Here is a 25,174-nt window from a genome sequence, read left to right as displayed (position 1 = left end):
CACACTGCATGGCGTTACAAATTACACTGCTCGTGCTTGCTTCTTCCATCACCGTCTTTGAAATATGGTGCTCCCGCGCGCACACACACGCACACACCATTAATTCATACCGAACGGTAAATAACGATACTCACACGGTTTTCCCGGTCGCAGAACGCGTACCGATTACAGTTTTTGCACTACGCGAATGCAAACTGAGTACACGGGCTTTGAGATATCGATAACAAATACCGTCCTAGTCAGCCCTGCATCCCGCAGTTTCGCTTCCAAGATTGTGACTGGTAACTTTCGAATCAGCCGCTCTCAAGCGATCTCGTAATATTCCCAACTGACTCATATGAAATATACAAACTGCTCGTTGTTACCATGGAAGATAACGAGTTATTTCCAACGCCACTCACACACGAGAGCTTGTATCGCGCAACTTTCTACTCACGCCAGGTCTTCCTTCTTGCAATGAGTCCACAGTATCACACAATATTACACATTGTACTCTTGGGTCGTATTTGATATGGCACATTCTCCCCACACCCCGTAGAAAAAAATGTGACCACGTATTTTTTGCCCAATTTTATCTTATGTTTCACTACTGTGGCTCCAATTCTGTCCACTTTTCTGACAATAATAATTCTTGTTCAGCTAGCAATCTCTTTCTCTTTCCGAGCTTCATAAAATATTTCCAATAGATCTTGGAACTTGTGTTCATTTTCGTCACATTGATGACAAATTTCTGCTGATAATGGGTCTTACCTTCCAAAGTTGCCATGTTTACCTCCTCTGTAGCTTCTTCTTCATCTTCTTGTTCCACATCTTCTTTTGTCATGTCATCTTCTTCTGCATCAATGTCATCATCATCTTATCTTAGGTCATCTTCTCCTTGTGCTATCTCCAACTGCTATAGTTGAACTCTTTTTCTAATAGCTCCAGTATGACTCATATCGGAATCTAATGTATGTGAGCCTAGTCCATTATTTTGATCTGCTTCCTTGAAATTACAGTTAATAACTTTCTCCACACCATGGTTTTGGTTGCTTGAATTTCCATGTATCGCTTGTTGTCATTGATCTCCATCTTAACGTCTATGTTTTCAATTCCGTCACGTACCTCTGTGATTCAGCATTTCTTAAATGATTAGTCAGGTTTTTGTCTGAAATCGTTCCGACCATCCGTATTTCTTCGGTTTTCCCATCTGTTATAAGGTCGTCGCTGTCCTGCATAACCTCTATGTCGATATCTGAATGTTCGTCCATTTCTTCATATGAGTAAATTTTATCCTCAGTTTTCATTCCTATCAGTGGTGTATCCTTGTCCTCTCCTAATATCTGGATAGTTATTGAAGTTCCATTCACCTCGCCGTGGTTGCACACCTTCCATCTGTCTAGTATGATGTGATGTCGTTTGCGTTCCTGAACTCTGAACTCTGCCTCCTTTCCTAATCTTAGGTGGTGGACTACTATGTTTCGTTAAATCAATCGTATGTAAAGCCTCCGCATGACTAATCCTTGGTTGATTTTGAGGAGAAGTTAAATCCAGCTTGTGTAAGGTCATCTCTGCCTCAGTCGCTGTTCTAAAATTTGCTATCAGATTTCTCTGTACTTCTAACGGTAACTGCTTAGATATCACAGCTATCATATCGGACTCGGACGGTGGTGTATCCAGGTCTCTGAATTTAATAATTTGAGAAATGAAATAATTAGCAAACTTTGTTGCAATGGTTGCAGAATATTTTTAAAAAATAAAGTTCCATACTTAACGATTGCTGCATGGACATTGACAAAATGTTTTCAGGAATGCTACCTTGAATTCCTCATACGTACTAAACGTATATTGGAATGCCATCATCCATTCAAGCGCTGAATCAGATAAGAATTTTCCAATCGTACGTAATCTTCTATCTGCTGGTATCTTAGCACCTGGCATATAATCATCCATCTCTCGAAGAAATGCACTTGTGTTCTATCATCCAATCCACTAAATTTTCGCGGTTTATCTTTTAGTGAAGTACGAATATGTTCTAGATCTGTCCTCCGTTCGCCTCCCTTGGCGTAGATTATCTTTCTTCCGGTCTTGGTAAATTCAGAGGGTCACTAATCATAACTGGTTCACTAGCTTGACTAACTTCTCTCTCAATTCTATTTTGCTGTATTGAACACTTCAGCTTATCCAGGTCCTTATTTGTTCTTATGTCAAGTAATTCTATTTTATTCTTCAAATGCTGTACCTCCTTTTTCACAGATTATCAACTTGTTTGTGTTTTTCTGAGAAGCTTCACCCAAGCCTCAATACTTGCACCTAATTCTTGTCTGTTGATTCTAGCATTTTCTCTGTCTATCAAAAACATCTTTTTGATTTCTTCACCCTTGCCTGCAATTTGATCTTTGACCTCTTGTCTCAGTTCTTCTTCCATAGTCCTCATCGTCAACTCAGTTTCCCGTTGTCTTTCGGATAACTTCGCTTCCAGCTTAACCTCATTCATCCGTTGTACTTCGACTATTGGGATAATAATTTCCTCCGTAATATTAGAAAATCTTCCGTCTGTAGCCCCGCTTAAATGATCAATCGCGCTTCGATTTTTCCCTATCTCAGTTCGCACCTCCTCTAAGCTATTTGTCATTTCCTCCAATTGTTTTTCAGTTTTTACGGCTCCATCTGTTATTTGGCCAGTTAACTCCTCAATGTTTTTTCTGACCAGATCTACCTGTTCCTCATTTCTATTTTCTATATCATCCATAAGCCTCTCTAAACGTATCATTCGTTCGTGACAGTACTTTTGAACTATATCGATCTTTTCCTCGTTTCCATTCACCTCTAATATTTTATCAAAAAGTTCATTACAGTTCTTAAGTTCGCAATTTATTCCTTCCTGCTCACGTTTCTAGGCTTTCTGTTCACGTTCCCTTTCACTTTTTTCAGCTTCAGCCGATGCTAATTCAATTGTTTCCATAATCCCTGCCAAGTTTTCCCGATTATGCTCCTTTTCACGTTTTTCCACTTCCGCAGCCATTAAGTCCATTTTCTCCATGATCTGCTGCATACGCTCCTGTTCAAGTCTTTCCGTTGCTTGCTCCCGCTTCTTCGCTTCTTTCTCCGATCTTAGCCATAAGGTCAGCTAAGGTTACTGCCAGAATTCCAAATCAAAATACGACTGGGCCGCCTAGCTACCGTTATGAAAGTTTTAAGTATATTCCCCAGATTCAAATTTAATTTCATCAGTTTCTGCGATTTACGTTACATAAACAACAAAAAATATGGCTATAAAATCCGCCATGCCGAAACTGCCTATCGAATACCGATAATGTTCTTATCACGCACAATCAATATAAAATACATGCAAATAAAATGTATTTAAAATAATTTAATTCTAAGCCCCAAATATTTAATTAAATAGAGGCTTTTCCTAATATGGGCTCAAATCTAAGCAATAGACAACAATGCCTAATTATATTTGCATATTATCTCCAGCTAAAGGATAATATCTCCCGTTACAGTGGTCCATACACCTTCAGCCTTCGATAACAATGCCACTACAGTTATCTGTTTCCATCCGAGATTGAGTCTATCTCGTGTCCCTAATAGAATCTAAATAACAAAATTTACTAACTCACTGGCTTTCAAAAATTAGCTAAACACAACATTTTTTTCAGGCTATGTCTCCGATCAACTATATATGAAGGATATACCATCATCTGTTTTGCCTCATGTGAAATCATATTATTGTTCACGAGTTTCAATGGAATCATTTAATATTTGACATGTCTTTCTCATCGGCTAACATGTTCTATTCACAATTATCCACCATATAAAAGTTTAATTTAAATGCCGATAAAATCCCGACGTAATTTAATATATTCAGATATTACTGACTTTCTCTAAATATACTTTGCCCTCTTGTATCCTCATACCAACAAGTAATATTGAACACAGGACCTTACATTCAATTGTCTACTACGTTAGGTTGCCAGTTCACATGTCTCCGTCTCGGTATCGAAAAATAATCTCAGACTTCGTCATTTATCATTCACCCATTCGAAATTATCTCTAAATATCAAAATTTATGAATATTTAAGCACAGGTATCCATCACGAACATTCCCAAAATGTCGAATTACAAAATCCTCTAAAGGCCTATATGATAACTCGCTATGTGTGCGACGAGCATCATTCTATCGGTCGAAAATAGGTACAACGTCTTTTCACTCTTTATGGTTTCAACACCAGTATAATAGCCTTAACAAAGATACAGTATATAACATCTGCCTCTTTCAAAATTCAATCGCACATCTGCGTGTTCGGTTCGTAAAATAAGATCAGGGCTAAAATTAAATCAGAATCTCAGGATAAATAAACCATAGGTATGTGGACGGGAAACAACAACATAATTCCGTGAATAAAATGCAAAATAGAGGGTAAGATTTATTATCTAAGAACATTATAGATTATTCGTATAATAAACTCATTATTGAAACGCTTGAAAATGGCCCAAACAAATGCCAAATTCACAAATATGTGCCGTGCACATTGTTAACAAATAACTAATATATTACATGAAAAGACGGGCAATATCCAGTATTTATATAAAACTATTTACAAAATAAATGTGGGGGAAAATACACACTTCGCTTCGAGTCGACGCAGTTAAATTTATCTTTAAAAAACCTGATGGATATTATTTCAATAAACGTTTTATAAGACATACCACCACAATATAGAATTATACTAGATCCGATCCACATTACAAGTTATATTTACAACAATTATAAACAAATTACATTGTTTTAGGGGTTGCTACTTAAATCTACACTGAATTTACAAACAGACCGTTTTGTTACAAGTGGAAAGCTTAAATAGCCGACTTCCCATCAAAATGAGCTGAGGGCTCATATTTAAGAAACAAGTCCTTAACAACGATGGCAATGACACATAAACATCAATACCATATATGACACAATTCAATATAAATGAAACACTCAAATTAATCCTGTAAATATCATGCAAAGAAAAAATAAAAAGAATATCACTGTGTGCCCGCATAGCTGAAATACAATTTATATGAGACTAGCAAATGTACCCGTGCTTTGCTACGGTGTTCAACATTGTATTCGAATATCGAAGTAAACAGTGTACATGCAGTAAATAAGATTGTTTTAAAATTGCATGTCTCTTAGCGTTATCCGAGAAAGAGCATGGGGATGTCCCCATACGTTGTTTCCAATGTAAAGTGTTTGTTACGGATTTGTGATATAACGGCAGGCTCACTTGCCTACTGCCATTCACAATCGAGTTTGGAAGTTAACATTATAATTGGAGGCCCCATTGCCTACTGCACGGTCACAATCAAGTTGGGAGTGTTCGTTACAATGGCAGGCCCCATTTCCTACTCCCAAACAGATTGCAGTCGAGGAGATTTTATTATAATGGCAGGCAAATTCCCTACCACCATTAAAAATTGAGTTGTGCCGTTATCATTATAATGTCAGACCGATTTTCCTACTGCCAGCCAGCTTACTGCCATCACACCAAGTTGGTGAGTGTCCATCAAAATAGCAGGCCACTATGCCTAATGCCCGTCACATTTTAGATGAGGACATTTGTTTATAATGGCGGGCACCCTTGCCTTCTGCCAAACACAATCGGGTAGGGAAGTTTTGCACAAAACTGCATGCTCACTTGCCTTCTGCAAGTCAAATCGACAAGCGAACTATTCATTACAATTGTTGACCTTCCTTACTAATGACAGTTACACAGGAGTTGGAGAAGGGCCCTTTCATACAGCCAGTCATAGTCGGTGTGGGGAGTACTGATTACATTAGCAGACCCACCCTTTCTCGATCGCTACAAATCGACATCAGTGAATATATATAGATCGACATACGAAAGTATATGCGTATTTACAATATTGAAGACCTTCATTTACAGATTAACTGCTACTAAACGAACGTCATATCGACAAAGAATTATACTATAAGACACGCCGGATTTAGTGCCCTAAATGGCTGGTCCTATGATATGTCATCTATTCTAGGGTCAGATTGAGTTAGAAACGTGGAACAGGGTAACGTTTTTGTAAGATTATCTCAAATTACATTACTTTTCGAAACATTATGTGACAGCTACATACATAGCATTTGGCTCACTGATGGCTACTAGGTGGGCCAATTTTCGTGAAGAGTTTGATGATTCTGTATTTCATATAAGTAATTGAAAGTATGAATTATGCTTGTGAAAATTCCAAACTGACTTAACATCGATTAATAGAGAAAAATCAAACGTAAAAGGGATACAGATACGGCAAAAAGTCATAAGACCAAGGTTGTAGATCATTCCAAATTGAACGGAGATTTTGCAATCCGTTATGTGATAGGAATTTCCGAAGGTCTGCACCATCATTAAAATTGCCTGCATATTTCGATATTCTTCGGGGATAAAAAGTGAAAAATGTAATAATCTAGGATGTTTTCCGTTCGTTACAGGCTAAAACGTATAATTTTGTCAAATTTCAATTATCTTCTTTTTTCCTTCTGGCAGATTATGCCGCAATCTGGATTTTGGGCGAGGCGGTTAAAAATTAGGACTTTCAGGAAACTAAACCAAAAATTGTGCAGATGGTCATTATTACCCCTTAAACGGAAAGCTGTACGAAAATTTCGCCAAAATAGTCAGTGTAGTGGCACACAGTCGTTACGATTTGATTTATATAAATAAGGAATCTGCTCCATGTAAAACACCTTTGTGGCCATGTCCGCTGGACTTAACCTGCAAAACTGACCATTCATGGTATCTCCCTTATTAATCCTCCTGACGAAAAAATGCACATGAAGAAAAGGTTTAGAGGTGGAATTCCATCACGTTTGGTCGATTTCCAGTCAGGTTGGTTTTGTTCTGTATATATTGTGGAAGAGTAAAATCACCATTTCGGTTCCCTATAAACCGCCAGTCCATTCCGGAACATGAAATGTTATTTACGTTTAAAACCTACCTTTGGACAGGTGGATGCTAAATATAAATTTTGGTTCGAATGTCTTCAGTAGTTTTCAAGTTGTAAGGAATACGCTTTACACGCACCCGCTCGTGTGTTAAGTCCGATGGGACTTGTACAGAAAAACGGTCCGTTAATGATATCTCCCTTATTAATCCTCGTATCGAAATGATGCACATGAGAAAAAAAGTTTAGAAATTAATTTCTACCAAGGCAGGTAGATTTAAATTAACGTTGGTTGTGTATATTTCGTGGAAGTGCAAAAGCCTGTTTCTGTTTCGTATAAACCCCCAGTCAGTTCAGCGATTTAGAAACAATATTTGCCCTAAAACCTCTCAAGGACAGGTGTATTCTAAATATGAGTCTTGGTGGAAATACATCCAGTAGTTTCTAGCACTCGCGTACATACGGCGTAATTAAGGAGGAAAATAATACAGTTAAGATGTTGAAACTAATAGAAAATGGATTATAACTGAGGACAGTCGGATAACGACAAATTTGTAAATGCCAAGTGAATGTATTGGAAAATCAAATGCCCCTCAATAAATTATGCTAGTCTGAGTTATGGATATAATAAAGCGGTAACAGAGGAGAAATTTAGGTCCAGTGATTCCTAGGTAAACAAATAAGAAGAAGATGACTAATGGTGTTATTACTTAATCTATTCGAGGGCGGTTATAACAACCAACGATATTCCGCCAATATCCCGCAGGTAGGCCGATTGACGCCTCTCTTGTCTTCTAAGCAAGGAACAACCACGAATTTAAATGCATGGTGAGAAAAATGGCAATACGTTACTTCCCTGCTGACATGCAGTCAGAAACTTTGCCATGGTAACCTGTAGGTTCGTTGTCGGTCTGTCTGTCACTCAATGCAGAGCATGATACCAGCCGAAAATTAAAAATTTCTCCGTCATATGAAGAGTAAGGTAAATTATGAACATAACGAAAGTTGTTTATAATGAAGAGACGTTTCCCGTACGGTAAACGAAATTTACAGAAAATCAATAGTATAAGAGAAAAGGGAGGGAAACCATTCTGGTTTTCCTATAAACCCCCGTCTTTTCAAAGATTTTAAAATGATATGCATATCGAAACCTTCCCCGGGATGAGTATACTCCAAATATGCAGTTTGGTTGAGATCTATCTAGCCGTTTCGACGTGATAGTGGAAAAACCATTCTGGTTTGCCTATAAACCCCCCGTATGTTCAAAGATTTTAAAATGATATGCATATCGAAACCTTCCGCGGGATGAGTATACTTTAAATATGAAGTTTGGTTGAGATCTATCCAGCCGTTTCGACGTAATGGTGGAAAAACCATTCTGATTTTCCTATAAACCCCCGTCTATTCAAAGATTTTAAAATGATACGCAGGTCGAACCTTCCTCGGGATGAGTATACTCTAAATATGAAGTTTGGTTGAGATCTATCTAGCCCTTTCGACGTGATGGTGGAAAAACCATTCTGGTTTTCCTATAAACCCCCGTATATTCAAAGATTTTAAAATGATATGCATATCAAAACCTTCCCCAGGGTGAGTATACTCTAAATATGAAGTTTGGTCGAGATCTATCCAGCCGTTTCGACGTGATGGTGGAAAAACCATTCTGGTTTTCCTATAAACCCCCCGTCTATTCAAAGAGTTTAAAATGATATGCATATCGAAACCTTCCCCGGGATGAGTATACTCTAAATATTAAGTTTGGTTGAAATCTATCCAGCCGTTTCGACGCGATGTTGGAACAGACAAACAGACAAACAGACAGACAAACAGACAAACAGACAAACAGACAAACAAACAGACACGAAACGTAAAAACCACCGATTCGGTCTTGAGTTGACCTAAAACGGATAAATATCTGAAAAATTGGCAAAACAAAAGAAATTACAGACAGCGGACCTCCTACAATTTTATTTATATAGATGCCAAACTTCTACTTACTAGAAAACACATGGAAATCCTGACTCAGTTAAACATGTTGAGGGTAAACATATCACCTTTTACGTCGTAGCATAAATCTTCTACTAAATTCTCCAGCTGTAACACGGCCTGCCTCGCAAGAGATAACATCAGCTAATTGGATTCTTAGTCCTTGCCTGAGAGATCTTAACATACCGGGCGACATATTAACGCCGCAAATCACTGCTCTGTTCATTATTCAATCAAAGGACCTCGAACTCGTCTCAATGCTCTTCAATACGCATTACTACAGCCTTAATTACAGTTTTCCATTCAATACAGCTACATCATAAAACACGTGGCAGATCAAGCCTAACACCTCGTGGTACAAGAGTTCGACTCTTGTAGTATCAATGAGCAATCTAGGCAAATCAAGCCTTTCTCTAATTACTTAGCTAACACCATTACATTTCCCCATTATAAAACTTTGCAGGCACCTCTGTCCTGTCTTCACACACATCTATCTAAATCTCAATTTATCAGGCTAATCTTGCCTTTCTTTCGTATCATACACATCACATTCACAATTAGCTGCTCCTCTTTGCCTACCTGAAAGGCACTAACACAACGATGAACTTTCAAGCTGGATACATCTGCCGTGCAATTACCTGTAAGTCATGCTCCATGCATTAAAACAAACAATCTGTCCCCTACTAAAATTTGTGCCCATACAATATTTAGGCTGTGCAGCCTCCTTAAGGAAAGAGTATATCTCTTACCATAAATTGGAATACACAATAACATTATGACAAACACATACGCCTATCTACACCTAATAATTTTCCTCTTTGCCACCTAATAAAAAGGAAATATTATAATAACAAGAGAACTTCAGGGTTCTAACATGCATTTCCCCTGAAACATAACCTTACTTTACAATAATAAAAACACAGCTCAGCCACAAAAAGACTGACATTTACAATTAAACTACATCACGATAGAACTAGGCTAATTCTTCAATCTAAGCACGCTTATAATGTGTGATAAACTTAACCGGTGTCGTTTCAGCTTTCACGGTCCCCAGGCCACTGCGTCTGCGTAAATTACGCCATCATTGCAACCCACTGCATGGCGTTAGAAAATACACTGCCGGTCTTTGTTTCTTCCATCGCCGTCTTTGAAATATAGTGCTCCCGCAAACACACCATTAATTTACATCGAACGGTAAATAACGATACGCACACGGTCTTCGCGACCGCGGAAAGCATACCGATTACAGTTTTTTCTTTGCGGGAATGCAAAATGAGTACACGGGCTTTGAGATATCGATAACAAATACTGTCTTAGTCATTAACAATCCCGTGCCAAAACCGCACTCTGGCATACTGCAACGTAATACATAATTATATATAGCGAAGTTAATTGCTTCGTAAATTGTACTGTACACTTCCGTGATTAAATAATGTCTCACATTTCACGATGTAAAATCTGTGTACTTGGTTAAAGAAAATCGTCACTGTTAATAATACCACACTTCAACATGTGCTTGGTGTAAGAAGCTCCAACCCACACAGTCCAAAAATTCAGAGCAGAATGAATGTAAGATTGCAACTCAAACCGCACGCGCTGACAAGACTTCCTGTATTAGTAACACCTCGGGGATCTCCACTGATACGATGACGCAATGGCCCAGCCGCCTACTTGGTAGAAAACGCTGACTGAATAAAAATATATTTATTACTTTATTAGATCAAAATTAATTACTATTTCTGTCTACAGGTAGTTTGAAATACATGATTAACTTATTTTACGTATCGAAAACGCAGAGTATGGCTTTATAACAGATTGGCTAATTAAATCGATGATGATGCAGCACTTTGGAAGTCAAAGTTGGTAGGTCTGAATTCGTTTGTTCTGTAGATCCCTGCATTTCACAATTTCGCTTCCAAGCTTGTGATTGGCCTCTTTCGAATCTGCCCCTCTCAAGCTATCTCGTAATATTCCCAACTGGCGCATATGAAATATACAAACTGCTCGCTGTTACCATGGAAGATAGCGAGTTCCTTCCGATGCCACGCGCTTACGAGAGCTTGCATTGCGCAACCTCCTGCTTACACCAGGTCTTCCTTCTTGCAATGAGTCCACAGTATTACACATTATTACACATTGTACTCTTGGGTCATGTTTGATATGGCACAGCATCTCCCCAAGACACTGGCCGGCTAGCACGCGGTAGCGACTACACTGCACCACTGCGACCCATGCCGCACTGGAGCGAAGCACTGGTGAATTTTATTTTTCTCTCTCAATCGGAAGCCATATTTTTGGTCATGCTAGCCCGGGAGGGCTTATATAGCAAGTGGAGATGCAATTTTCTCCTAGTACGTCGGCACTGCATTGCGCTTATCTCATGTATAGCTTGCACTGGTGTCGCTACCGGCGTTTTAGCCAGACAGTGTCTTAGGAAGGTGCGGTATCCAACTGATCAGCACATGCCGCAGTGGGACGAAACACTGGTAATTTTTGACGATTGAGTTTGAGCTATCTCAGTCGGAATCCGTATGTTTGGTCATGCTAGACCGGGAGGGCATGTATAGCAAGTGGAGATGCAATTCTCCCCTGAAGACGAGTTTGACAGTCAAATCAAGAGGACGTACGTGCGTCCCGTTTCTTTTTTCTCTCCAGGCTACTTGTATTTCCCAAGTACTAGTCAAACAACTGTACTTGTTAGTACAAACAGAAAAGAGCAGCATTTGTCTGTGCCAGTGCACTTCCCAGAGCTTCTCAGCCCTACGATGGCAGACAACGACGAGGGCAGCCAGGCGAAGAAGATGAGTGCTACGGAGGCAATCTGCGATTTTGGTAGCCTCATACAGGAGGCCCTACAATCACCTGTACCGGCGCCGGTACACAGCACGGAGCCGGTAATGCCGGCACCAGAACCGGAGATCGAGGTGCAGACGGAACTGTACAGGGACGGGTATGATCCCCTTAATGGCTTTTTCTTCTCTCAGGGCTATACGAAGCTGGATTACGATGCGCTGTTCGTCTACTACTGCCCGCGGCGCCCTGTACCTTTTGAACGGGGCCTAGTCCTGCATGGAATGCGGCGCCCTCTCCACGAAGGCAAGAAGATCTCGACGACCATGTCTGTCGAGAGCTTCCTACCAGGAGGCCTCATCATCAGGCATCACGGCCGGGAGTGGATGCGCGACGTGCAGAATGAGCTCTTCTCTGTTTTAAGTCGTTCAACTACCAGGGAACGATGGTGTGGCAGGGACGAACGGGGGCTCCCTCAGGAGTAGGGCCGAGACGGAGACCAGGCAGGCTATTATCCAGACGCCGAGGAGGCAAAGGCATAGGACGGTTAATAGCGACTTAGTGCAAACCACACAGCTGTAGAACAAGGACGCTACTACTCAGGTGGTGCCGTGGAGTCGGGACTGTGCGACCCAGCCGATCGGTTCGGCTCTGCCATTCGGATGCAGACTGAGGTCCCAAGGCCCACTACGGCGAAGTGGACCCAGACCAAGGCCAACCTGGAAAGGCTTATTACCCAGGCGCAGTCCGAGAAAGCGCCCCAAACGGCGGACGGCAGCGCAGTAGTGGAGGAGGACGCCCTCTGGCGTTCGCAGGCTGCTATCCAGGCCCGAAATTTATGCATGTTTACAATATTCCAAACGTTCATTTACAGATTAACTGCTGCTAAACGATTAAAATTTAATTTCGTGTGGCTATTTCTAGCTGAATGTAAGGTAGACCCTCGGATGAGGGTGGGCGGCATATGCCATGTGTAGGTAACTGCGTGTAATTGTGGTGGAGGATAGTGTTATGTGTGGTGTGTGAGTTGGAGGGATGTTGGGGACAGCACAAACACTCAGCCCCCGGGCCATTGTGGAATTAACCAATGAAGGTTAAAATCCCCGACCCGGCCTGGAATCGAACCCGGGACCCTCTGAACCGAAGGCCAGTAAGCTGACCATTCAGCCAACGAGTCAGACTGCTAAACATCATATCGACAAACGGATTGTGCCGTAGGACACCTCATTTAGAGGTCTAAATGGCTGGTCTTACGGTATTTTCTCCTATCTCATCTATTTATAAGCAACATTGCGTTAGAAAAGTAGCATTTGGCTCACGTATAGATGGGGTCAACGTTCGTGTAGAATTAGTTGATTCTATCTTTCGGGTAAGTGATTATAACTACGAATTATACGTGTAGAAAAAGCAACATATATGTATACTCGAGAAATATAGACAAATCTAACACATTAGGAGTAGAGATACTACGAAACGTCATAGGACCAAAGTTGTAAACCACTCCAAATTGAACAGGGATTGTGCCATTCCTTTTGCGATACGACTTGCCGTTTAGTCATTAAATACCTCGAAACGAAGGTCTGTACCGACATTAAGATTGCCTCAATATTCCGATACTTTTCGGTGGTAAAAATTTAAATATTTAAGGATCTTGGAAGCTTCCGTCGTTACAGGCTAAGACATAAAATTTTGTCAAATTTCAACTTTCTCGCTCGTCTGGCAGATTGTGCGTCAAACTTGCTTTGGGGAGGGGTTTTAAAAGTGAGTACTTTCAGGAAACTAAAGCTAAGAAATATGCAGATGGTTATTATTACACTTGAAACGGATAACCGTCCGTTAATGGTATCTCCTCTGTTAATCCTCCTATTTATAAAAATGCACATGAGAATAAAGGTTTAGAAATTGACTTCCATTAAAGCAGGTAGATTTCCATTCAGTTTGGTTGTGTATATTTTTAGGAAGTGCAAAATCACGGTTTCGTTTTCGGATAAACCCCCAGTCATTTCAGGGATTCAGAAACAATATTGACTCTAAAACCTACCCAAGGACAGGTTGATTCTAAATATGAAGTTTGGTAGAAATATATCCAGTAGTTTTCAAGTTATAGGCAAACAAACAGACAAACAGATTAACAAATAGACAAACAGATAAACAGACATCAAAGCTAAAAATATTCAGATGGTCATTATTACACTTGAAACTGATAACCGCACGGAAATTTTGCTAAAACAGTCAATATACAGGCACACGGAAGTTACGATTTTATTTATGTAGATAGATTAGTAAGGATAAAAGTATAGATTATCCGTCGTTTCCACTGATGAATAATTTTCTTACTGGGGTTAAGGTTTTGGTCATTGGGACTCTTGTCGCGGAGTGTTGAGAGAGTAATACTGAGTAGGTGAAAGTTCATAAGGTTCTCTGCTCTATCATGAGATGATGGCAATCATCGCTTAACTTCCTCAATAACCTCTTTAGTGTTGTGATTTGATCTCAGCTTCGAGATAAATGACCTTGAATTTTGATCAGTGCCTTACCATTTGATAAATGCTGCTTTTAGACTGTATATTATTGTTTTGTGTGATTTTATGGTTTCATTTTGTAAATGTGCGGGTAGGCTATCTGTATTACTTGAATTTTTTGCTACCTATGTCTGTACTAATGGTCTCATAATTTTCATCGAAGTTCTCCTGCATCCGTTATAGTTCTTTGAGGACTCACTCTTTTATTTGTTGTATGTAAAAATTCCTTAGAAGACTCTTTCATGTTATTGTTCTAGGCTGATCACTTGCTCGTTGTTCAGTTATTTTCAGGTACGATATGGGTGTTTATTGGTAACATCTGATGGAGAGTAGTTTAATATCCTCTTATGTTTCTTTTCTAGGTCTTTTGCTTTGAAATAGAAACACATGACGTCAGTGTTCATTTCTGGAGTTCATAGCAAACGTTGTATTGTTTGGCCTGCTCTTGTGGTTGAAGAAGAATTCTGCAAAGCACTTCGGTGGTGCTAACATGTTGATGGTGGGTATCAGCAGTATTGTCATTGGCAACTGAGGCTTCTTCGGGTGAGCCGGCAGGTGTCCGCTGTATCAGCTGTCAACCGCTGGTGACTGGTAAACTGTCACGTCCAGCACCAGCTTTAGACGTGCCCGAACGCTCCTCCGATGCACCTGTTTCTTCATTTCTTTATTCGCCATTGCATGAGACTTCGAGTGTTGTGTTGTGTTTCATACGTACGACCAGGTTTACAACCATTTCACACTGGACGACCAGGTTTACAACCATTTCACACTGGTTATCGAAATTGTCTGACACAGCCTATTATTTATTATTATTATTATTATTATTATTATTATTATTATTATTATTATTATTATTATTATTATTATTATTATTATTATTATATCCGACTCGTTGGCTGAATGGTCAGCGTTCTGGCCTTCGGTTCAGAGGGTTCCGGGCTCGATTCCCGGCCGGGTCGGGGATTTTAACCTTAATTGGTTAATTCCAATGGCCCGGGGGCTGGGTGTTTGTGCTGTCCCCAACATCCCTGCAACTCACACACCACACATAACACTATCCTCCACCACAATAACACGCAGTTACCTACAAATGGCAGATGCCGCCCACCCTCATCGGAGGGTCTGCCTTGCAAGGGCTGCACTCGGCTAGAAATAGCTACACGAAATTAAAAAATGTATTATTATTATTATTATTATTATTATTATTATTATTATTATTATTATTATTATTATTATTATTATTATTATTATTATTATTATTATTATTATTATTATTATTCGATAGGTACCGAAGAGGCATGAATAGCTCAGCGGCTTAGTTACTGGCTTCACCCCGGACGGATGAGGTTTGAATCCCTGATCCTACAGGGTTGACGTTTTCATCTCATAAAAGAAAATAACCGGCCATAAAACTCCCGACCAAAAGAAATTAACTTGGATGGCTCCAGTGACCTCAGACAATAACTGCGATAAGCTGATGAAAGTTTTCCTGAAACAAGTGATACGGAAGATTACCTGTAAGAGTGATTTCGTTCTTTGTTGTCACACGAAAACAATGAAGGTAAAACACGAATTTTGATACGAGGGAAAAGAATGAGGAAATCACACTTTCTCTTTCTACGTATATTCTACGTTGCAAACAGTTGAAACCATTAGTAGCGCTTTGATAATAATCTTTGTCGTTTACTTACTGTATATCGTTCATCATCGGAGATTTTCTCTCCACCACGGATTCGATCGTCTATCTGACTTGCATAGCTCCCTGGAAAGTAAAACATTTGGTACAATATTAGTTACACTGCCATTGCGAACTGAAATGAATGTTTTCAGCCTAGTGAACTCTCTGATACGTACACGTAAAAAAGTGATGTCTGAGGTAATTTTCCCTTGATAGTGGTTTAACGTCACGTAAACTCAGATAAGCTTTCTGTGACAAATGGATAGCAAAGGGAAGGTGGCGTGACTTCAGTTAAGGTTCATACACAGCATTTACCTGATTTTAAAGTTATAAATAAAGCCCGGATTTTTAAGCAGTAACAGGTTAGATTGCAAACTAGCTTGATTAGTGGGAAGTGTCGGCCACCCGCTCTTCCATAATGTAGCAAAAATAACATAAATTATAGGGATCTGATGGGCCTTACCCCTAATGTTTATGCAAACCCCAAAGCATAGTAGTTGTGAAGGTAGACTATACTTGCTACTCGCTTCAGTAAGTTTGCATTCTAACCTATTAATGCATAAAAATCCGGGCTCTAGTTATAAACCACAGAAAAACATCTTGAGGACTACAGATAGTGAGTTTCAGTCCCCACAGGCAACTCGTTCGGTGATGGTTTCTGAAAGGGTTGAGTACTGAAAATATCAATTTCAAAATACAAAGAGAGAAATGTGAAATAATGTGCGGCAGTCTTGCAGATAGCCAACTTTATTTCTGCATTCCTATGACAGTGCTGTAGGAATAGAGGTGTACGGGCCGAGTGTATGTCCCCTACTCTGAGTTCACGCAGCCCTGTAAAGGCACGCCCCTTGCCTACCGCCAGTCACAATCGAGTTGAGGAGTATTCATTACGATAACAGGCCCCTTGCCTACTGCCAGTTAGAATCGAGTTGGACAGTTTACTCATATGGCAGACACTCATTCTCTACCTACCTTCTTACATCCTCAGAAAGGCTGTCCCTGTAGTTTTCTCGATGTATTAAAGGATCCGCCAATCAGCAGAAAACCAACATGAAGGCAATATTAACACAGTGAAGCGGGTTATTAGTACGTGTCTGCATATGTACGAACTCAAAGGAAAAATTATTAATATTTTATTATTGGAGTGTCAGAATCGTTCATTGAATGGTCTGCGTACTGGCCTTCGGCTTAGAGGATCCCGGGTTCGATTCCCGGCCAGGTCGGGGATTTTAATTTGTTCTGATTAATTCTTCTGGCTTGGGGACTGGGTATTTTTGTACGTCCCAACACTCTCCTCTTCATATTCACACAGCACTCTACACTCTCAACCATAACAGAAACACGCAATAGTGATTACATCCCTCCATATAGGGTTGGCGTCAGTAAGGGCATCCAGCCGTAAAACAGGGCCAAATCCACATGTGTAACGCAGTTCACACCCGCGACCCCACAGGTGTGGGAAAAGTGGCAGGAAAAGAAGAAGAAGAAGTTTTTATTATTGGATTATATAAGAGATAATTAGCTTGCGTATAGATATCGTGGAAAACGGTTCCCTAAATAACAGTATGTTTCCAAGATATATCACTAAAATTTGTCATACCAATTTCGATAATGTTAAGGAACAGGAGGCTGCGACTGAGTGAGGGTTAAAGCGATCTCTGTTATATTATGCTATACTAGTAAATATGCGCCTCCCTGGTGTAGTGGTTAGTGTGATTAGCTGCCACCCCGGGGGCCCGGGTTCGATTCCTGGCTCAGCCATCCTGGAAGTGGTTTTCCGTGGTTTCCCACTCCTCCAGACAAATGCCGGGATGGTACCTAACTTAAGGCCACGACCGCTTCCTTTCCTCTTCCTTGTCTATCCCTTCCAATCTTCCCATCCCCCACCAAGGCCCCTGTTCAGCACATCAGGTGAGGCCACCTGGGCGAGGTACTGGCCATCCTCCCCAGTTTCATCCCCCGACCGAGGGTCTAAAGCTCCAGGACATTGTCCTTTAGGCGGCGGAGGTGGGATCCCTCTCTGAGTCTGAGGGAAAAACCGACCCTGGAGGTTCAACAGATAAAGAAGAAGCAGAACAAGAAGAAGACGAAGGCTACTAGTAAATAAGCCTGTCTTCAACAGTCGAAATTACTATCTAAGAGAAATAATTATTAATGCATCTTACGAATAAAATGTATACTTTCCAGGCTTTATATGGCATTCGAATGGAATCAAAACAGGTATTGTAATATTTCCTTACAAACCGTATTGAGTGCAGTTGTAGCTCGGAGTTGTACTTGACGTCTATGAATCTACGTGCTCTTGAGAAAGCTACAATTGTCCAAAACACTGGAATGGGGAAATTTATTCCAACATTAAATTTTTTCCTGGTGACTTACTCGTTGTGACAGAGATGGATAAATTTAGAGGAAATTGTCTCCATTTAAGAGCTAATGGTACTGGTTCTAAATGAATTCTTAGTAGGCCTATACAACACTTCCTTCCTGAAGTTCAGTCCATCTGAATTTCCGCGTGAATGATATTTTTGTTCAGATTCTGTAGACTCAATCTCGTTCTATTGCACAAAACAGCTTTTTTTAAACTTCATTAACATAATGGCACATTACTTAGGCTATGCTAATGTACGTAATTTTTTCACCTATCAAACTATTCAGAACCGATTAGCTGATGATGTTAACTTGTTCGTTTCTTGTACGGGGGGGCGGATGCTGCTTTGCAAAACATTGCTCTCTGACTAGGATGAAAAGAAGAACCAATTCAATAATGTAAAACATTTTCTTTTGGAAATTATGTTTTGTTGAATCTCAATAGTGCCATTTGGCCTGGTTCATCATTTTCGACTTTTAGGAGCCATTCAGTGAAGTGAAATCATAATTTTGGGCCATAAAGTAGAATATTTAAAACTTGACTGGAAAACACCTGTTTTGTAACAGTAAACTAAACAATATTATATTTCCAGCGGAAGGAGCTGACTTACTGCTGAAAGAGCGTAAAGGGGAGCCATGGCCGCCTCATCCCATATGATTAACCTAACCTCTCTCATTTACTTCGCGTCTTCTGATATTCTTTTGTTAGACGTGGGAGTCCGAGAATTACTCTCTCTTTCCTGTGACTTAACTTTACTCAATTCATCTTTCTCGAAACGTATCGTTTTAGCTTCACTTGTTTGCCTCAGTAACTGCGCATATTATCTCTGCCACTTCTGCATTTGTTTACTCATTTTGTGTTCCTCGTGGAGTTTTAGTACGTTCGATTTCCGGCTCATTTAAACATTTGTTGATTTAACACAGGAAATTCACACAGCCTTTGACGATCGAAATGTCTTTCAAGTGAGACCTCATATCTTCATGGACTCCATGTTTTCCCGAAGGATTTCTGATTAAGTGGCGCATGCAGCAAAAGCGATGGCGCAAACTTCACAATCCATTATGTTTGTCAAATGATCTAATAGGTGATAACCACTGGGACAGGAGTCAGGAACAGCCTAAATATAAAATCCTTGTGTCGTGACAACGAAGTATTAGTGTTTATACTATCTTTAATACAGTATTAACATTGAAGAAATCAGTAAAACCACGTGCCGTATACGATGCGTGACATCATCAATGTTTTGACATTTCTTCTAATTATTATCTATATGTGTGTGGCAGTATAGCCGGTAGAATTAAGTCCAAGACTCCAAGCTCCAATGGAAAAACACATTTTGCTGCCTAAAATATGTTTCTCTGGAGACAATGTCATGAAAAAATAATTAACATAATCTCCTAGTAAATAAACATCTGCCATTGTAGTGCGAGAAAATGGAGACGATATTTACTACCCAAACACTTAAATGCACAGAATACACATATATTTAATATTGAATAATTAAATTTTGCTAATATTTCTGTCTGTAATGTGAAGACATCAAAGCTGGCAGCATTAGCCTAATGCCATTAGATTGCCTTAAAATAACAATCTACCGAGCTCGATAGCTGCAGTCGCTTAAGTGTGGCCAGTATCCAATATTCGGGAGATAGTAGGTTCGAATGCCACTGTCGGCAGCCCTGAAAATGGTTTTCCGTGGTTTCCCATTTTCACACCAGGCAAATGCTGGGGCTGTACCTTAATTAAGGCCACGGCCGTTTCCTTCCCACTCCTAACCCCTTCCTGTCCTATCGTCGCCATAAGACCTATATGTGTCGGTGCGACGTAAAGCAACTAGCAAAAAAAATAAAAATAATCTCACTGTACTGAATGAGAAGCATGAGCAATTGTTGTATGTTAACGCATTAAATACGCGGAAATTTAAAAGTAAAGAGTAGAACTTCGTTCAGTCTTATGCCAATAAATGACGTTAATGTCATTACGTGCAAAAAATAGAATCTCGCCTCGCTGAAAGGGAGGCATTTTGTCGAGAATGAACCAGGCATAGAAATTCCATCGCAACCGAATCATATCTCTACCATAGAAACACATACAATGCATGGGGATCACCCTTTTGTTAAGATGTCATTCTTCAAACTCAGCGGAAGGCTTTCTGTCTCACGTTTGTATGCCCAACATTTGTCCCATTTCTCTTCGCGATCGGGTATGAAGTGAGATGAATCTTCGTAGCGAGTTTTTACGACAAGATACCTTTCCTGACGTCAACCTCATCAGAGGAGTTCATGAGGTGAAATTAATGACGTGATATATGATGGTAGGAAGGGAGAGGGTGAAGCCCGTTGCTGGGCATATGATCTACTCAAGTCGAATAGCCCCAAGGGGTCTGTTCAAGGCTTTACGTCTCCAACGGGACGGACGAATCAAATCAGCAGCGTCATATGCTCTCATTCCATATTCGCACTGCGGAGAGGTTGGAATTTAAGCCAGGCTTTTGTCACGAATTCTGGTGTTGGAAATGTTACACCGCAATAGCGCCTAGCCTGCATACTAACATTCTGAAGGCAAAAATATTTTCAACTAATGGACATAGAGACCTACCATACAGATTTAAAGCGTTAACGATCACAGTCAAAATGTGGACGGCTGTACTTCGTCCTTATTAATGCAGATAAACAGCGGAATGGGGGAAATATTATACTCTGACTTAGACGAAAGGAAAAACCAAGTGGATCTCTTACAGAATATTTTAAGTACTGTTTCGAAGAATCTCATTCAATCAATCAATCAATCAATGCTGATCTGCATTTAGGGCAGTCGCCCAGGTGGCATATTCCCTATCTGTTGATTTTCTAGCATTTTCTTTAATCATTTCAAAGGAATTGGAAATTTATTGAACATCACCCTTGGTAAGTTATTCCAATCCCTAACTCATCCTCCTATAAACGAATATTTTCCCCAATTGTCCTCTTGAATTCCAAATTTATCTTCGTATTGTGATCTTTCCTACTTTTAAAGACACTACTCAAACTTTTTCGTCTACTAATGTCATACCACGCCATCTCTCCGCTGACAGCTCGGAACCACTTAGTCTAGGAGCTCGTCTTCTTTCTCTCAATTCTTCCAAACCAAAACTTTTGGTAACGTTGCTCTTTTGTCGGAAATCACCCAGAACAAATCGAGCTGTTTTTCTTTGGATTTTTCCAGTTCATGAATCAAGTAATCCTGGTGAGGGTCTTACCAGAGACTCATGCCCTCTGCTTTACATCCTTACTACAACCGCTAAACCCCCTCAACCATGTTCAGAGATCTGTACCCTTTATTTACAAACCCGTTTATGTGATTACCCCAATGAAGATCTTTCCTTATATTATCACCTACGTACATACTTACAATGATCCCCAAAAGAAACTTTCACCTCATCAAGGCAGTAATTAAAACAGAGAGGAATTTTCCTATTTGTAAAACTCACAACCTGACTTTTAACCCCGTGGCATTTAGCCGAGTTCTCCGTTTTCGAGTTTTAGAAGCAATTGAGTGAAGTTAAATCACTTTGGGCAATAAAGTAGAATATTTAAAACTAGACTGGATAGCATCTATTCTGTAACGTTGGGGAAATACTGCCAGGTACTGTCTGAAGCCTGCACCAGTCAAGATCGCATTTCTAGCGAGAAGTGATTTGTTGTTCGTTCTAAGTAGCTGGCCTAATGTTGAAAGTGCGTGAAGTGAAACCATGCTGCCTCGTCCCATATGATTAACTCAGTCTGTCTCATTTACTCCGCGTCTTCTGACATTGTTATGTTAGACCTGGAGCCCTGCGAATTTAGAGTCATTTCTCTGTCTTTCCTCTAACTTAATTTTATTCAGTTAATCTTTCTTGAAACACATCGTTTCAGCTTCAATTGTTTGTCACTGTAACTGCATATTTTATCTTTGCCACTTTTGCCTTTGTTTACTCTTTTCGTCTTCCTCGTGGAGTTTTAGTGCGTTACATTTAAAAACAATTGATTCAACACATGAAATTCATACAGCCTTTGACGATCAAAAATTGAAATGAATGATGTAATATATGATAGTACTAGCAAGATACCCGTGCTTCGCTACGGTATTATACTGAAATTTATAATTGAATGCTTATTGTTTTAGATATATAATCCGCCGAAATTCGCGGTTTGACTCGTTTTCCGCGAGAACCCACCAAAATTCCCGATCTGACTCGTTTTCTATTAGATTATGGCATGTTTCCTCCCATTTTTCAATCTTCTTTTCCAGCAATCGATTTCGTACTTCCCGGGCTAGGCTCAGGTATTCCTCCCGGTCAGTTGGGTCGGTAAATCTTTGCCATCTTTTCCTATAATAATTTTTAATATGGATAAAATCCTTCAGGAGATCCGGCGTGGTGTCATATTGGGTGCCTAGAAGGCACTGAACCCGCGGCCGGACTGCATTCTTAGTCATTACCCGTCCAGGAGACGTTTCCAGCGCGGTCCGCACATTTGATGACGGTCCGGAACATTATTATTATTATTATTATTATTATTATTATTATTATTATTATTATGTGTTGCTGGAATGGATGATGACAGGAAAACCGGAGTATCCGGAGAAAAACCTGTCCCGCCTCCGTTTTGTCCAGCACGAATGTCACATGGAGTGAACGGGATTTGAACCACGGAACCCAGCTGTGAGAGGCCGGCGCGCTACCGAGGATCCTTATAAGTACGTTAAGAACAGTAAAATCAATTGGTCTCACCTCCTTCTACACCCCACCGCCGTTAAGTTTATTTACCGGCAACCCCCCCCCCCCCCAAAAAAAAATTAAAAGAAGGCTTGTTTCATATGTTTAAAGAAGATTTCAAACACCAATGTTCACGTCTATTACCTTCAGTTTTGAGATATAAGTATCCCCATAAAAATAATTTACTTTTTTCACTTCATTTCACACTACTCCCCCCCCCCCCCTAAGTGAATTTTCCCGCAAAAAGTACTTGTTTCTTTAATAGTAAAGGATCTTATAAATACCAATTATCACGAATCTAACTTCTTCAGTTTTTGATTTATGTGTCCTCATGAAAGGAATTCAACTCCTTTACACTCCCGCCCTCCAAGATGGTTTCCACCCAAAACACGTTTTTCTTTGTTTTTAAAGGAGATCCAAATACGAATTTTCACGTCTGTAACAACTTTAGTTTTTATTAGATGTATGTATTCTCATTCAATTAATTCAATTAATTTTTCAATTCTTTCACCCCCCCCTTCATTGGATTTTCCGAGAATACGTGTTTATTTATTTTTAAAGCAGATTGCAAATATCAAATTTCACGTCTGTAACATCTTCATTTTTGAGATATCAGTAGCCTAATTAAAAGAATTCAACACCATTTTCAGTCACTTTTATCCCCCCCCTCCACCCAAGTGGTATTTCCGAAAACTAGAAATACACGTTTCTTTATATTTAATAGAGATAAAAAATACCATTTTTCACTTCCGTAACATTTTAAGTTTTTTGAGATAAACTGTAAAAATTCTCATTTTAAAATTTCACCCCTTTTGAGTTCCCCTTAAGTGGAGTTTCCAAACATAAATCACCTATGTTTCTTTAGATTTACAGGAGATTACAAACACCCACTTTTTACGTCTGTAACATTTTACGTTTCCAAGATATTCTGTAGATATAGTCTTTCAAAAATTCACCCAATTTGTCACTCCTGTTTAACCGCCATTAATTGGATTTTCCAAAACTAAAAAATACGTGTTTCTTTATTTTTAAAGGAGATCCCATATACAAATTTTCAGTTCTGTAATATCTTTCGTTTCTGAGATATATGTATCCTCATTAAAGGCATTCAACCCATTTTACACCCCTCCTATTGGGATTTACAGGAAACAAAAAATACGTTTTCCTTTATTTTTAGAGGAGATTCTAACTACCATTTATTACATCTGTAAATTTTAAAGTTTTAAGATGTATACACACTCATTTTAAAAAATTTACCCTACCCCCATTTTACACCCCAATATTTGTATTTTCCAAAAACGAAAAAATACGTGCGTTTATTTATTTTTAAAGGAGATTCTAAATACCAATTTTCACATATATAACCTTTAAAAATTTTGAGATAGATACACTCATTTTAAAATATTACTCCCTTTTCACCCCCCCCCCTAAATTGGATTTTCCAGAAACAAAAAAATACGTGTTTCTTTATTTCTAACGGAGATCCCAAACACCAATTTTCAGGTCTGTAATATCTTCAGTTTCTGATATATAAGTAGCCTCATTAAAGGCATTCAACCACTTTTTAGCCCCTTTTCACTCCTCCTATTGCGATTTTCCGAAAAATAATAATACGTGTTCCTTTATTTTTAATGAAGGTTCTAAATACCAATTTTTACATCTGCAAACTTTAAAAGTTTGGAGATATTGATTCACTCATTTTAAAAATTCACCCCCTTTTCACCCTCCCATTAATTGGATTTTCCGAAAACAAAAAATTACGCGTTTCTTTATTTTTAAAAGAGATCAAAAGTACCAATTTTCAGGTCTGTAATATCTTCAGTTTCTGAGATATAGGTACCGGTATCCTGATTAAAGGCATTCAACCAATTTTTCCCCATTTTCACCCTTTTTCACCCCTCCTATTGGGATTTTCTGAAAACAAAAAAATACGTGTTTCCTTATTTTTAAAGAAGATTCTAAATACCAATTTTTACATCTGTAAACTCTTAAAGTTTTGAGATATAGAGCAACTCATTTTAAAATTTCACCCCCATTTTCACCCCCTTAGCGAAGGAATATCCAAAAATCCTCTCTTAGCGAGCACCTACGTCTTAATATGAATATATCCCCAAAATTTCATCTCTTTATGTCCAGTAGTTTTGGCTCGGCGATGATGAATCAGTCAGTCAGTC

The 25,174-nt window shown here is 39.4% G+C and overlaps 1 protein-coding gene across 1 annotated transcript in view; it reads right to left on the bottom strand.

Moving 5' to 3' along the window:
- Positions 1 to 25,174, bottom strand: part of LOC136867132 (trypsin-5) — a 130,812-nt gene that overhangs the window by 88,592 nt on the left and 17,046 nt on the right. Inside the window, exon 2 of the mRNA XM_068227027.1 lies at positions 15,911 to 15,981. Coding sequence (XP_068083128.1) covers positions 15,911 to 15,981 — 71 coding nt within the window. The remainder of the gene's footprint in view (positions 1 to 15,910; positions 15,982 to 25,174) is intronic.

This window comes from Anabrus simplex, chromosome 3 (genome assembly GCF_040414725.1).
Source record: "Anabrus simplex isolate iqAnaSimp1 chromosome 3, ASM4041472v1, whole genome shotgun sequence".
Taxonomy (NCBI): domain Eukaryota; kingdom Metazoa; phylum Arthropoda; class Insecta; order Orthoptera; family Tettigoniidae; genus Anabrus; species Anabrus simplex.
The sequence above is the reverse complement of the archived record's forward strand: the minus strand, read 5'-3'. Positions and strand labels throughout refer to the sequence as shown.